At 32.0% G+C, this 16,260-nt stretch overlaps 3 protein-coding genes across 4 annotated transcripts in view; 2 read left to right on the forward strand and 1 right to left on the reverse strand.

Moving 5' to 3' along the window:
* The window catches only part of LOC127714277 (tereporin-Ca1-like), a 210,999-nt gene that overhangs the window by 158,924 nt on the left and 35,815 nt on the right, over positions 1-16,260 (forward strand). The window lies entirely within an intron of this gene.
* LOC127714279 (tereporin-Ca1-like) overlaps positions 1-16,260 on the forward strand; it is a 398,353-nt gene that overhangs the window by 146,708 nt on the left and 235,385 nt on the right. The gene's annotated exons all lie outside the window — the stretch shown is intronic.
* Positions 2,531-16,260, reverse strand: part of LOC127714271 (uncharacterized) — a 213,790-nt gene continuing 200,060 nt past the window's right edge. Inside the window, exons 3-4 of the mRNA XM_052220332.1 lie at positions 5,351-6,077; positions 2,531-3,041 (exon numbers count right to left, since the gene is read on the reverse strand). Of these exons, the coding sequence (XP_052076292.1) occupies positions 2,542-3,041; positions 5,351-6,077 (1,227 nt within the window). The 3' untranslated portion in view covers positions 2,531-2,541. The remainder of the gene's footprint in view (positions 3,042-5,350; positions 6,078-16,260) is intronic.

Here is a 16,260-nt window from a genome sequence, read left to right on the forward strand (position 1 = left end):
ATACTGACCATTGATTTTATGTTGATAGTCCTACATATAAAGTTTTACTACAAGTGTCACATTAACATTTATGATCCAAGAAAATGAGGTCAAGGTCAGATAAATCAAGCCAGAAATACATGTACACCTTTATTACAATCATTTCATGCACAGAATATAGATGACCTATTGTTTATAGTATAAAAGAAACAGACCAAACCATGGAAATTCTATATTGACCAAAGAACCATGAAAATGAAGTCAAGGTCAGATGAACCCTGCCACTCGACATGTACAATTTAAAATCATTCCATGCATCAAATATAGTTGACCTATTGCTAATAGTATCTAAGAAACAAAGTTAACCAGGAAAACTGAACATTGACCAATGAACCATGAAAATGGGGTGAAGGTCAGATGATTCCTGCCAGACAGAAGTATACACCTTACAATCATTCCATACACCAAATATAGTTGATCTATTGCTTAAAGTTTGAGAAAAACAGACCATAACACAAAAACTTAACATAAGCAATGAACCATGAAAATGAGGTCAAGGTCAAGTAAAACCTGCCAGACTGACATGTACATCGTAAAATATTTCCATGCACCAAATATAGTTGACCTTTTGCATACAGTATTAGGAAAACAGACCAAAACACAAAAACTTAACATTGAGCAATGAACCGTGAAAATGAGGTCAAGGTCAAATAAAACCTGCCAGACAGACATGTACATCGTAAAATATTTCCATACACCAAATATAGTTGACCTACTGCATACAGTATTAGAAAATCAGACCAAAAAACAAAAACTTAACATTGAGCAATGAACCAAGGTCAAGGTCAAATAAAACCTGCCAGACTGACATGTACATCGTAAAATATTTCCATACACCAAATATAGTTGACCTACTGCATACTGTATTAGAAAATCAGACCAAAAAACAAAAACTAAACATTGAGCAATGAACCGTGAAAATGAGGTCAAGGTCAAATAAAACCTGCCAGACTGACATGTACAGTAAAATATTTCCATACACCAAATATAGTTAAACTATTCATACAGTATTAGAAAAACAGACCAAAAACACAAAAACTAAACTATTACCACTGAACCATGAAAATGAGGTCAAGGTCAGATGACACCTGCCAGTTGGACATGTACACCTTACAATCATTACATACACCAAATACAGTAGACCTATTGCTTATAGTATCTGAGATATGGACTTCACCACGAAAACTTAACCTTGTTCACTGATCCATGAAATGAGGTCTGACAGGCATGAGGACCTTGCAAGGTACGCACATACCAAATATAATTATCCTATTACTCATAGTAAGAGAGAAATAAACATTACAAAAAATCTTAACTTTTTGTTCAAGTAGTAGCTGAACCATGAAAATGAGGTCAAGGTCAATGGACATATGACAGACGGAAACTTCATATCATAAGGCATCTATATACAAAGTATGAAGCATCCAGGTCTTCTATCCTCTGGAATATTAAGCTTTTAAGAATTTAGCTAACGCCGCCGCCGCCGCCGCCGCCGGATCACTATCCCTTTGTCGAGCTTTCTGCGACAAAAGTCGCAGGCTCGACAATAATCACTGCAAAATGCACATGACTACATTACATAATCACTGCCAAATATAAATGGCTACATTATATAATCACTGCAAAATATATATGACTACATAACATAATCACCGCCGAATATGGATGGCTACATTATATAATCACTGCAAAATATGTATGGCTATATTAACACAATCACTTCAAAATGCACATGACTACATAATCACCGCCGAATATAGATGGCTACATTTTATAATCACTCCCATATATATATGACTACATTACATATCACAGTCAAATATAGATGACTACACTACATAATAACTGCCTAATATAGATGGCTACATTGCATAATCACTGTCAAATATAAATGGCTACATTACATAATCACTATCAATTAAAAGACAAAACAAAAGAGTTCTCATACTTTTGCCTACTAACAAAATATGCACTAAATATGATATTTTCATTATTCTAAAGTAACTTTTTATATAACTTTCATTAAATAATAAATCTAATTTGTCAGTTTCTGTCGCCTCTACCGCCTCTTCTACCTCTCCTCCAGCAGCCTCTACGGCCTCCTCTATTAGGACGTGAATCAGACGAACCAGGAACATATTTCGGACGGCCAAATTCTCCTTTAAATGGTTTGAAGTTTTCATTCGGTTCATTATTTATCTTGTTTTGTTGCATATTTATTCCAAATGTTCCTGCAACCTGCTCCTGATGATAAACAATATTTCTCTGCCAGATTCTATTATGATCTGCTTCTTGATCATGATGAGAAACAACTTGCTCATGACGAAGAACACTATTTCTCTGCCAGATTTTATTATGAACTGCTACTGGATCATGATGAGGAACAACTTGATACAGATGAGGAACAGTATTTCTCTGCCAAATTCCATTATGTCCTGTCCCTCTGCCTTCAGTGGAACGCCCAAAATTCGATTCCATAAAATTGGAAGCACTGAAACCTCTTTATGGTCGCCCAACGGAAGAGTTAAAATCTGTATTATATCCTTGATATCCCGCTGAACGAGTTTGAAATGAACGTCCAGCCACCTCAACTGTTTGTTGATTTTTCTTGCCTCTACCACGCCCGCGTCCGCGACTGTTTCCTCTATAATAACCTCCATCTGTATTTGGATGAATGTAATCCTGAAGTGTTAAATTATCTGATGAACGATTACTGCTTTGAAAATGTGTACGAACTTCTTGGGTGTTTGTTTGTTTTGTATCCCTTTCAAATGTTTCAGACATTCTATTTGTATTAGATTTGTTTCGTTTATTTCTTCTCTGCTGTGCGCCCATTACGTTTCCTTTGCCTTGATGGTATCTATCCCTTTCAGAGTTTTCAGTTAGAGACTGGAAATGTGTTTTCCAAAGAACTCCTTCTTTCGACTCTGCAAACACTTTTGAGGTCGAAGCAGCAGAACAAGTATAACAATTGTGATGAATCAAGGTCGATGTAAGATGGCCTATAATGAAAATAAAATTAGCTTTACATTGATCTGTTTTTGGAAATAAAAACCGTAAAAAATGCTATTGAATGTTGAATTAAACAGCAAGCTGTGTTATACAAAGTGAAGGCAGCCATTTGCTGTCAGACTCACGCTGACAATATCGGGTTGTCAATTTTTCTGATCATGTGCTATACCTGTTTTCAATATTCTTCATGTGGTAATTTTTAACATGAAGTAAAAAAAACATCCTAAAACTATTTTTCTGTATTTTTTTTTTTTTTTTTTTTTTAATTTTTTTAATTTTTAGAATATGGTCTTCATTGTAATTTTAGAAAGTGTCGGTTTCTGTCTGCTCCACAAAATATCTTTTACTATCAATAGACCACATATCATGCATATTGCAAGTGATATGTGACTCGTGGTCACTGAGAAACTAAAAGTTAAAGCTTGAAGTTGATCACTGAATAAAGAACAGAAGTTGGTGTAAGGTGTATCCTATCACCTTGCCATGCAACTGAAAAACGTACACAAGTATGAATAAAAGGCTCTGCGGGGCGCAGCTTGATACGACCGCAGAGGTTAAACCCTGAACAGCATAGGTTTATGACACAGAATGAATGTAGGCAAAGTACTGAAAAATTTGCAATTGGACTTTTTCCTAATATATTCCAATATCCAAAATCAAATTACACGGTTAATTTCAGCAAATCCATGTACACCAAGAATTTAACTTATTTATCTATTAATGGACAATATAAGCTAAGTTTTTAAAGGGGTCCGCTTCATAAATATATATATAGCATTCTGAACCATTACATTGACTGATTCAATACACAAAAATCATTCGTGTATAGGTAAAAACGACGGTTAACTTATTTTTTACCGTTTTTATGAAATCTAACAAACCTAGGAAAATCCAATTGCACGTAGTTGCTATCTATTTATATTTATGTTTATATCCGGTTGAATGACCATCGGCAGTCCTCGGAGGTCATTTCGATGATAAATTAATTAGATGGTGTCTAGACTAAAATACACCCGATATATATTATCAATTCCAGACATCGTTAGTTGTTTATTTTAGACTTATTGTAATTTGAATAAACGTTTTAGTATAATTTAAATTAAATATGAGAATCTTAGTCAAATTGGTGAATATGAATTTGACAGCTAATGTCCCTTTAAAAACATGAAAAATCTTTAAAACGTACCTTTAATTTTTTTTTCAAAATATCTAATAATGAACAGTAACTTTCAAATGATATTAATATATTATTTCCATTAATTTTATTTAACTATGAATCTACTTTCAATTTCTATTAACTGTGCAATACAGCTCTGAATTTGGATTGTGATTGTGACATAGCATAGGTTTCTGATACAGAATGAATGTGGTCTAAGAACTTAAATATTTTAAATTGGACATTTACATATTATGGTCCAATATCCAAAATCTAAATACACATCATGGTTAGATTCAGCATATCAATGAACCCCAAGAATTCAAGTCTTTTTTAACCCCGTTGAAATTGGTACAAAAATTAAGCAATTTATACAAAGTATCAGAAACGTATTTGTTTGGTCCCTTTTCCCGAAACAGTTAAGGCCATAATCCTCAAATTCAACACCAACCTTCCTTTTATGGTATCGAACATTTTGGTACAATTTCATAGAGTTCCATAGACTTATACTCAAGTTATTGTCCGGAAACAAGAACATACAAGTTTTTGGACCTCTTGTTGATCCCTAATTCCAAACCGGTTTGGGTTATTACCCCAAAAATCAATCCCTACCTTCCTTTTGAAGTATGGAACCTTGTGGTACAATTTCATAGAGATTCTTACACTTATACAAAAATGTCTTTCGATGACGACGACGACGACAACGCCATATCATTATTCGACAGTAAAATGTTTTCGGTCATATAAAAACAATAACGGTTACCACTGAACCGTGTCATAACGGGTTCAACGACATACATGTGAACTTTATGGATCAACTCTAGTGGACCTATACTCATAGTTCATCATTAACTGCCTTCAGCAAGAAAAATGTAGGTTGTCTTGATCAACGCCATGTGACATATATGCCATACATAAATTGCTATACTATCTATTGAAATATAAGCCTTCAGTTCATTTGTAATAAGATAATATCCCCTCCAGATTGTTACGCACATTTGCGACATCATGGGAGTTTGTTTTGAAGAAAAACCGTGCAAAAATACTAATATAAATATTAACAGCTCTAGGTTTTCAATCACAACTAGGTAAGAACAAAACTTGAATAATTATATATATTGAATAAATTTCTCTATATTTTACCTTGCTTGCATATTTTCCAGTCTTTCTCGTGGACACCAATTGCCGTAACAGAGGTGAGTTGTGGACATTGCATTGCCTCTGTAAAATGAGGTTCATTTCTCATAAAGGGAATCATAATATTTAGTAATCTTTTTACTTCACTTTTCCGATTACTAATCATTGTGTCTTCGATCTTTCTCACAATGTCTAATCCAGTTAGACATTCTTCGACTTCCGTTTGTGATATCTCTTCAACTTCAAACAAAGCTGATAGATCAATAACTTCGAATTTAGTGTCCCCATCGTTACCCTTTATACCTTTTATGACAGGTTTAGATGTCTTTAATTCTATGAATTCAGAAGAGGAATCTATATTATCTTCAGGAATATCATGTGAATATGCGCTATCATTTTCATCTTGATTTTGGACTATATTTTTATTTTTGAATTTTCTTTCAAGAAGTTTTTCATTGTTTGTTACAAGTTGTAACATCCAATTCACATATAAACGAAATATCGCATCATATATATCTATCAAATTCTGTAGGCATTTACTTTTTGTCTTTTTCATTTCCTTCAAAATGTTTTCAGCATATGCTTGAAGGGACTTAATCTCAATTTTTTTCGTGTCTCGAGCTATGTAGCTGATGATTTGTACATAGGTATTAAATGACCCAATATAATTGTGGAATTGTTGAACAATTTTTGAATCACACAATGGAAATGTGTAATTAGACTGTTTTGTTACCTTTTGAACGTTCTCCTTAAGTTCTTCTGTTAACATTTTCTTCCTTTTTAGTATTTTATCATACCGTGGAAGCCAATAAAAAAACTTGCCCACAACCTGGACATTGGGAGGTTAAGTTGTTAGCAGTCGTTTCCATGTGTCTATCGAGAAACATATACCCAAATGAGTGTCCGCATTTTTCTATTGCGACGGTTTTTATTCCTTCATTACCTTCCATAAAGTTTGCTGCATCGCAGCCCTTGCAAGAAACTGGACATGGCTCGCTACAAAATCCTGGGCATTTATGACCACAAGTCAGTTTATGTTCACACTCTTCTGAACAAAGTGGTCGATCACATTCTTCTGAACAGATTTCGATCATTGATAGAGCGGGCACTTCCAAGGGCATGACATTTTGCAAGGAACACAAATGTCTCTACAAATTAGCTTGCAAATATCATGAGCACACGAAAAAGAGCAGAACTTATCACACGGTCTACATTGCATACATGTTTTACTGTCACTAGTATGACCACAGAACAAACGCTTACCACATTTGCGTTCGCATTCTTTGTGAATGATGTTTTCTTCGCATAATGTACATGTATTTGTACAAGAGTGACCGCAAATTAAAATCTGTTCACACTTTTGATTGCAAACTGCGTTGTCGGGAATTCTACACTGAACAGTTATCTTATGACCGCAAGACAGTTGCTTGTCTATCAGATGTTCACATAACGGTATTTTACGGTCGATTTCATCGCGATAATCATACCTCCTTCCCAAACCACCCCTTCTCAGTGCAGTTTAGGCTTTAAGTTGCAATTTTTGCATATCTGGATGTTGACAACATTCAAAGTACCTTTCATGTCCACACTTCGGGTACGTATAGACAGAATTTTCATGACATTCGAATTTGTTGTGCTTTTGATAGCATTCAACCATTTTCGTGTGTCCACATTGGTCCATTTGTATTTCAACAAGTGCTTTGCAATCGCTCACAAGTTTATTCAAGGTTGTCCAGTTTTTATTTTCCCAACACGTTGTTTGTCCTATATGGCCACAATTGAGCTCAATATCTACAATTGCTGAGCATTTAATATTTGTATATGTTCTTGCAAACGCTCTAGATAAGGCGATCAGTTTTTTGTTGTTTTCGTATCGAAACCGTTCAAAGCATTTGACCGCGGTTGTATGACCACATACTAAATTTAGATCAACCATAGTTTCACATTCAATTCCAGCTTTTCCCTCTGTTTGTGTTAATGCAGAGTTCTTCTCGTAATTTAGTTTCTTGTAACACTCTGTTGCTATCGAATGACCACACTCTAAATTAAAAACAACTTCCTTCGAACATTTTTGGTTATGCATATCTTGTATATATTTCGACATACCTTTGCCGACCTCTCTAATTTTAAACGACATCCAGCATTCGCACAGGTTTGTGTGGCCACATTCAGGTAAGTCAACTGAAATAATCTCACGACATTTGGTACGCTTTTCGTATAACTCTCTCTCCCTCGGTTCAGCTGTTTCAATTTTGTGCTTTTTAATGCAAGCTATTTTTTTATGGTGTCCGCATTTTTCAAGAATAAATTCTACCTGTTCGGTGCAAACTGATAATTTGTCAACCTCTTTCGAACATCTAATCAGAATAATATGACCGCACCGTGGTAATGTTTTATTCATCTTTACGATACAAAGACAACGGTTAGGAAAATGACATACACGATCACAAATATGATTGTTGTCACATTGTTTCAGGCATTTCTTTGTGCAGGAAAAGTCTGAGCCATCTCTATTTTGATAGCATTTTATAATCTCTATATGTCCACATTTAAGAGCTTTATAATCTTTTATTTCACACCTGTGTATACGTTCAAAATCAATGTCGTAACATTTTCGTTCATATTCCTGACTACAGGGCTCGTATACAAGTAACAGTTTCTCTGCATATATATTTATCATAGTCTATATGGCATTTCAAGATGACTTTATGGTCACATGATAACGTACGCAAAACTTCACGTTTTTCATATGAATATTGATAATATCGATTCTATTCCAGAGCATGGATAACTCATAAAAAAGTACAGCAGCCAAAACACTTTAGATCTATTCGTCAAGAAGTTATTTGGGGAAATCATTTTATTAATATAAAAATAAATGCTTTTTATTTCAAAACTGGATAAATAGCAACATTATCTATCTATGTTAGTGACATTATTGATGAAAATGGTAATATAGAAGAAAATCGTTTTTTTTTTTAAAGCTTAAAATAAAAAAAAAAACAAAATAACAATGTCAGAATATTGCCAATTTAAGAAAGATTTTCAAAAGGAATTGTTAAATATTTTACAACAGGAAAATTCAATTAAAATTAAAGTAACAACAAGTTATGTAATATATATTAATAACAATTGTAATAATAAAGAAAATGTAGAAAATGTAGACACCAGGAAAATTTATAACATATAAATTTAGAATGAAATTGAAATACTTGTTGGTTTCTACACATGGAAGACAATGTTTAACCTTGAATTCATTAAGAGTCTTTTGTGTAATATGTTAAAGTTTATTCATCATTACATGTATATAAAAGATAATAAGTACAAAGTTTCCGTTGGAAATTGCTACACTTTATTCTACCTTGTAAAGTTTTACTAAAACAGTGGAAGATCTGGAATATTTCAAATTGTCATCATTGCAACACCACTGAAGATTATGATCACATATTTCTTAAATGCCACTTTCTTGATAATTTATTGAGTAAAGTTAAAAAACTCCTTGAAAAACTGAATATTTATGATAATATTCTAACATTAAAACAAATTAGTATTGTATTATAAATAAATGACAAGCAATACTATGGAATTAATTATTTGATTACAATAATTATGTTTTGTATATACAAGGCAATTATATGTCTGAACAGAAAACAATAATTTCTTTAGATGTATATTCTGTATTTAAAGCAGAATGCATGTACAGTTATAAAATACAGGCAACTAGACAACCTACGAAGTATAAATGTCTACTTGATAACGTTGTCAAATGTTGTAATAAGTTTTACGTTTGAAAATGTATAATCTAGCAAAAAAAAAGATAAAAAGTTAAAAACATTATAAAATCATATGTCCGGAACTGATTTAGAGAAATTATTTTACCTATCATCGACAAGCGTGGATTGATAACGGTACTCTTTATCCTCAGTATGTATTGTTAAATAAGAGAAAAATATATTAAATACTATAATTATTAAAAAATCAAACTTACTATATTGCATTTCTTATTTAGGCATACTTGGTGAATAGCTCATAATCATATTTTAAATCAACATTAAAACTGGTGTGATTTCCGAATCAGGAAGAGATTTCAAAATGATACTAGTTAATTGATAACGGAAAATTAACTATTTCCGGAAACAACTTGTACTAAACAAGCTAGATGACATATATCGATTAATGAGTATTTTCATAAATATTTTATTATTTCATGATTGAAAATGATATAATATGATTTGATTTAGATGTAATGTAATAAAATGCTCATCATGCTTACCAGAGAGTAACCCTGAATTTCTGGTAAATAATACAGTGACCTTTCACTAGAATGCTAGATTAGTGAGGTAAATTGTTAAAGACCAAACAGTCTATTCAGTTCTATCAGTAATTTGTCCTTAAAATTTGTGTGAAGGTATTTCATGATTTTCGGAACAAAATATGATGAATCCATTTGTGTTTAATTTTCACTAGATATTAGTGCGACGCTTAATTCAACTTTCCTTGCAAAACGTATTTTTACGCGTACACCATATCGGAATCCGTGAAAAACGTGAAATAGGACTTTATAATTTGACGTTTTTTGCATGGCTAGAAACAACGTCATAGAACTTTTATGTCACAACCAAGTTGCATTACTTGATGCGCATTAACAATAGGCTGTTTGGTCATTAACAGCAGCATTGCAATATGTTGTTGAATAAAAAAAAGTTGGGATAAGAGAAAAGAATTCGCTTGACTTGAAGGTGTGAATTTGCAAGAAAATAAGTTATGAATCTGTAATAACATGAATAAGGAGATTGATTATTTGATTGTTTGAATGGTGTTTAATGCCACTTTTAGCACTATTAGCTTTTTCATAGCGGTCAGTTTTCATTGGCACAGGAAGTTGAAGTGGCCGGAGAGAACCATCGATCTTCGGTAGGAAAACTGAAAATCCAAGTCAATTACGATTAGAGTCGAGTTTACCTTCCCCGTGTCGCAGTGTTGACAGACTAATGATAATGTTGTTCGACTACTCAAACCACTCGACCAATCCCTCTCTTTGTGTGAATATAACGATTAAAACGATATTTTCTGGGTATGAACATGTTCAGAAAAAAAAGGAAAATGCGTATGCAAAAAAAAGTATTCGTTAAAAAGCTTTTACTTTTTTTACGACTAGGCCGTTGATTTTTGTACATAAACGTGAAATTTTCTCGGTATATTAGAGTTAAAAGTTAACATCACAACAAGTTCTTTAATGTGCCTATGGACTTCAATAATTCGAAACAATTAATCATTGATGCATATCAATAGATTTTGTTGATATTTTGTTCTGAATCTCTCTGAACATGGTGCTTATATATACGAAGAATCAGTGGCGTTTAAGTAACATATAAAGATAATAGAAAAATAGAATAAGTTTGGTATTTAAGGATATAAACTCGTTATAAATTTTATGTTATGACGAGCTATTCTGGATTTTCTTTTGTCTGGAACGCTCAAAACAAAATATTTCAAGGCCAAGAATGTATAAGTACCGAAACACGTAAAGAGCTATACGACCAAAACGGACCTTAAATAATATCCAAATGCATCTAAGTCAACCATTCCTGTGGTAGTTAACCTTAGTTTACTTGTTATTTCTACGAAAACGAATGTTATAAATCATGTTACTACCGACAAACTAACTACTGATCTGATGATAACCTCGGAGACAAAATACCGTCATTATTCATTTTTAAAAATACAAAACGTGTTCCCATAGGAACATTTCAAATCAATTCTTTACAGTACTAGTCCTCCTATAGCATGATGCATAGCCATATCTTTTCCACTGTATGTTATCTGAATTAATATCCATAGTCATATAATTAAAAACTCGTAATCCACATATTAATATTCAAACTCATCAGAGATATCGGCTTACAATTGTGTAAGCCAAATGCACGAATTGCCTACAATAGACTATATAGTTTATTGTACCAACACAAAAGCTTTTTTTACAATGGAAAATAACTAATAATAATACGTGTAATTTTTGTAACATAGAAGAAGACTATTCTCATTATTTTTTCAATTGTTCTTATTTGACAATATTTTGGCAACAAATATACGACCTCTTAAAAAGGAGTAATTTAGATTTTGTAATAAAACTACAACACCTGATATTTGGATACAAAATCACAGACAACAAGTATTACTCAATAAATTTTTTTTTTTATTACAATAATTAGTTTTTCAATATACAAGTCATACTATGTATCTGAGCAGAAAACAAAAACCATAGACGTCTACAGAATTTTTATCAATGAATACACCAAGAGTGTAGATACCAATATTAATGGACATAAGGCAATAAGACCAATGTTACTAACAATCAAAAGAAACATAATCAATGAATAATTTTCTAATATTGTTATTATAATAGTGTTTTGTAAACTAAATGTATGTCAATTAATCTAATCAGCTGATTATTCCCTGGGTAGTCAGTGGATTGTAACAGGGTACGTCAAGAGAAGCTTGGAATCTTGATGGTTTATGTAACAAGCAATATTTGATGAATAAAATTATTATGTTGTTAAAAAAAAAAAAAGAAAAGCCATGTATTTAATCTCATAAACTAGGAATAGTAGTCCGAAACAATCAAATTACAAAGTTAATGTACTCAAACCATTGAACGTCAGTGCAATTTTCAATATCAACTTGACCAAATTTTAATAATATTGTACCAATGATTATTGATTTTGTATGTAGTAATGTTACGATGCTGAATGTAAAATGGGGAAAAAGAATTAGTCAAATATGAGGACAAATCTAAATGCATGTGATTTATCAACTCCCCCTGAAGAAATAAAAAAGAATCAAATTCTACAAAAACAACACACATACAACATAACACTATTCAAGATTCAGACTTACCACTATAAATTCAGACAACTGTTCATGATCAGCTTGCATGGAACGAACATTTAGGAACCTTAGTTCAAAGACTTTATATCCCAAAGATTGTAAAGGTGAACTTGGAGATAATACATTTAATGACCATTCCCTGACATCTTAAGTTATAATAATTGAAAGGCAGACACAATGGCAAAAAGGTATCAAGACTTTAAAAATAGACCTATACAATCAAAATGAACCATTAATGTACACGTTAAAAATAAATGAAGTTTTTATTGTTAATATATATTATAATGAGACTACTATCAAGCAAACATAAAGGTCTAAGGTGCAAAAGTTATTCCAAACACTTGGGCGAGAAGGAGCCTCTAGCCTTTGTTAGTCTTGTATTATTTTTAATTTTAGTTTCTTGTGTACAATTCATTATCACTGAACTAGTATATATATTTGTTTAGGGGCCAGCTGAAGGACGCCTCCGGGTGCGGGAATTTCTCGCTGCATTGAAGACCTGTTGGTGACCTTCTGCTGTTGTCTGTTCTATGGTCGGGTTGTTGTCTCTTTGACACATTCCCCATTTCCATTCTCAATTTTATGTCGAAATCCATATAATATACAGAAGAAATTTTTATGATACAAAAACACCGTTTATTATCTAAACATGATGTTCCGGTTTGTATTTCTATTGATGATTATTTTTAGTCCAGTGTAAAATTTGTATTTGCATTTTTTCTTTGTAAGTATATTTTTTTTTTACCTCAAACAACCCAGTCAGTAACTGTATTACTTTGATAACAAATACTGACTGGCGTTACAGGTTTGTGAGTGCTTTTATGATCTTACGGGTCACGTTTTTGTTGTATGTTTAAACGTCGTTGCATATGTATTTTAAGTATCAGTCGATTTTAGTATTTTTTTTTTCTCAACTTTTTTAACAGATCGCTGCATTGTTTTCAAGCTTTCTTTGACCATAGGCAGCACATAGTGTAGAAACCTTAACACAAGCATTTAGATATTGAACCTCTATATCAAGTGTAATACGATATTCCTTTATCTAAGAAATTAAAATTTAAAATCAGAAAGATATAAGAAGATGTGGTATGAGTGCCAAAGAGACAACTCTCCACCCAAGTCAAAATTTATAAAAGTAAACCATTATAGGTCAAAGTATGGTCTTCAACACGGAGCCTTGGCTCACACCGAACAGTAAGCTATAAAGGTCCCCCAAAAAAATACTAGTGTAAAACCATTCAAACGGGAAAACCAACGGTCTAATCTATATAAAAAATTAGAAACGAGAAACACTCATGAACCACATCAACAAACGACAACTATTGAACATCAGATTCCTGACTTAAGACAAAAATGACGAAATAGAAAATATATAGTATTGCAGTTTAAAAAGTGACGGAGATTGCTTTTATGATGTTTGTGATATGAAGGCACACATTGTAGCATATTTTATTTTCCAATGGTCTTAATAAGAAAACATCAATCATTGACGCCGATTTGCATTGCTAATAATAAAATGTCCTAGCGCAGAACGTTCTGTTCAAACCTTTAAAGATTGCTTTATCTCAGTGGATGTTTTATTTAACAATTATACTTTTTTACAAATCAAAATCTGTTATCCAAGCGAACGCATTATTGATGAGAAAACATGTGTAGGCTTGTCCTTGTATGAACGGACAAATGTGTATAATTGTAGTTTATTTTTTCAAGGCTTCGAAGTAATATTATAATATTAACATTCAAACGATATTTACAAATGCATGAATTGATATTTTAACTAATTCAATGTTGTGCAAGAAGTCATCAATAACTTAGACATCTCTCTTGTTGTCAGCTGAGGCTTTGTCTGCTTATTTAGGTCTCTTTTGGGAAGTCTTCTCGCCCAAGTGTTTGGAATAACTTTTGCACCTTAGACCTTTATGTTTGCTTGATAGTAGTCTCATTATAATATATATTAACAATAAAAACTTCATTTATTTTTAACGTGTACATTAATGGTTCATTTTGATTGTATAGGTCTATTTTTAAAGTCTTGATACCTTTTTGCCATTGTGTCTGCCTTTCAATTATTATAACTTAAGATGTCAGGGAATGGTCATTAAATGTATTATCTCCAAGTTCACCTTTACAATCTTTGGGATATAAAGTCTTTGAACTAAGGTTCCTAAATGTTCGTTCCATGCAAGCTGATCATGAACAGTTGTCTGAATTTATAGTGGTAAGTCTGAATCTTGAATAGTGTTATGTTGTATGTGTGTTGTTTTTGTAGAATTTGATTCTTTTTTATTTCTTCAGGGGGAGTTGATAAATCACATGCATTTAGATTTGTCCTCATATTTGACTAATTCTTTTTCCCCATTTTACATTCAGCATCGTAACATTACTACATACAAAATCAATAATCATTGGTACAATATTATTAAAATTTGGTCAAGTTGATATTGAAAATTGCACTGACGTTCAATGGTTTGAGTACATTAACTTTGTAATTTGATTGTTTCGGACTACTATTCCTAGTTTATGAGATTAAATACATGGCTTTTCTTTTTTTTTTAACAACATAATAATTTTATTCATCAAATATTGCTTGTTACATAAACCATCAAGATTCCAAGCTTCTCTTGACGTACCCTGTTACAATCCACTGACTACCCAGGGAATAATCAGCTGATTAGATTAATTGACATACATTTAGTTTACAAAACACTATTATAATAACAATATTAGAAAATTATTCATTGATTATGTTTCTTTTGATTGTTAGTAACATTGGTCTTATTGCCTTATGTCCATTAATATTGGTATCTACACTCTTGGTGTATTCATTGATAAAAATTCTGTAGACGTCTATGGTTTTTGTTTTCTGCTCAGATACATAGTATGACTTGTATATTGAAAAACTAATTATTGTAATAAAAAAAAAAATTTATTGAGTAATACTTGTTGTCTGTGATTTTGTATCCAAATATCAGGTGTTGTAGTTTTATTACAAAATCTAAATTACTCCTTTTTAAGAGGTCGTATATTTGTTGCCAAAATATTGTCAAATAAGAACAATTGAAAAAATAATGAGAATAGTCTTCTTCTATGTTACAAAAATTACACGTATTATTATTAGTTATTTTCCATTGTAAAAAAAGCTTTTGTGTTGGTACAATAAACTATATAGTCTATTGTAGGCAATTCGTGCATTTGGCTTACACAATTGTAAGCCGATATCTCTGATGAGTTTGAATATTAATATGTGGATTACGAGTTTTTAATTATATGACTATGGATATTAATTCAGATAACATACAGTGGAAAAGATATGGCTATGCATCATGCTATAGGAGGACTAGTACTGTAAAGAATTGATTTGAAATGTTCTTATGGGAACACGTTTTGTATTTTTAAAAATGAATAATGACGGTATTTTGTCTCCGAGGTTATCATCAGATCAGTAGTTAGTTTGTCGGTAGTAACATGATTTATAACATTCGTTTTCGTAGAAATAACAAGTAAACTAAGGTTAACTACCACAGGAATGGTTGACTTAGATGCATTTGGATATTATTTAAGGTCCGTTTTGGTCGTATAGCTCTTTACGTGTTTCGGTACTTATACATTCTTGGCCTTGAAATATTTTGTTTTGAGCGTTCCAGACAAAAGAAAATCCAGAATAGCTCGTCATAACATAAAATTTATAACGAGTTTATATCCTTAAATACCAAACTTATTCTATTTTTCTATTATCTTTATATGTTACTTAAACGCCACTGATTCTTCGTATATATAAGCACCATGTTCAGAGAGATTCAGAACAAAATATCAACAAAATCTATTGATATGCATCAATGATTAATTGTTTCGAATTATTGAAGTCCATAGGCACATTAAAGAACTTGTTGTGATGTTAACTTTTAACTCTAATATACCGAGAAAATTTCACGTTTATGTACAAAAATCAACGGCCTAGTCGTAAAAAAAGTAAAAGCTTTTTAACGAATACTTTTTTTTGCATACGCATTTTCCTTTTTTTTCTGAAC

Source organism: Mytilus californianus, unplaced genomic scaffold (genome assembly GCF_021869535.1).
Source record: "Mytilus californianus isolate M0D057914Y unplaced genomic scaffold, xbMytCali1.0.p SCAF_9, whole genome shotgun sequence".
Lineage (NCBI taxonomy): Eukaryota > Metazoa > Mollusca > Bivalvia > Mytilida > Mytilidae > Mytilus > Mytilus californianus.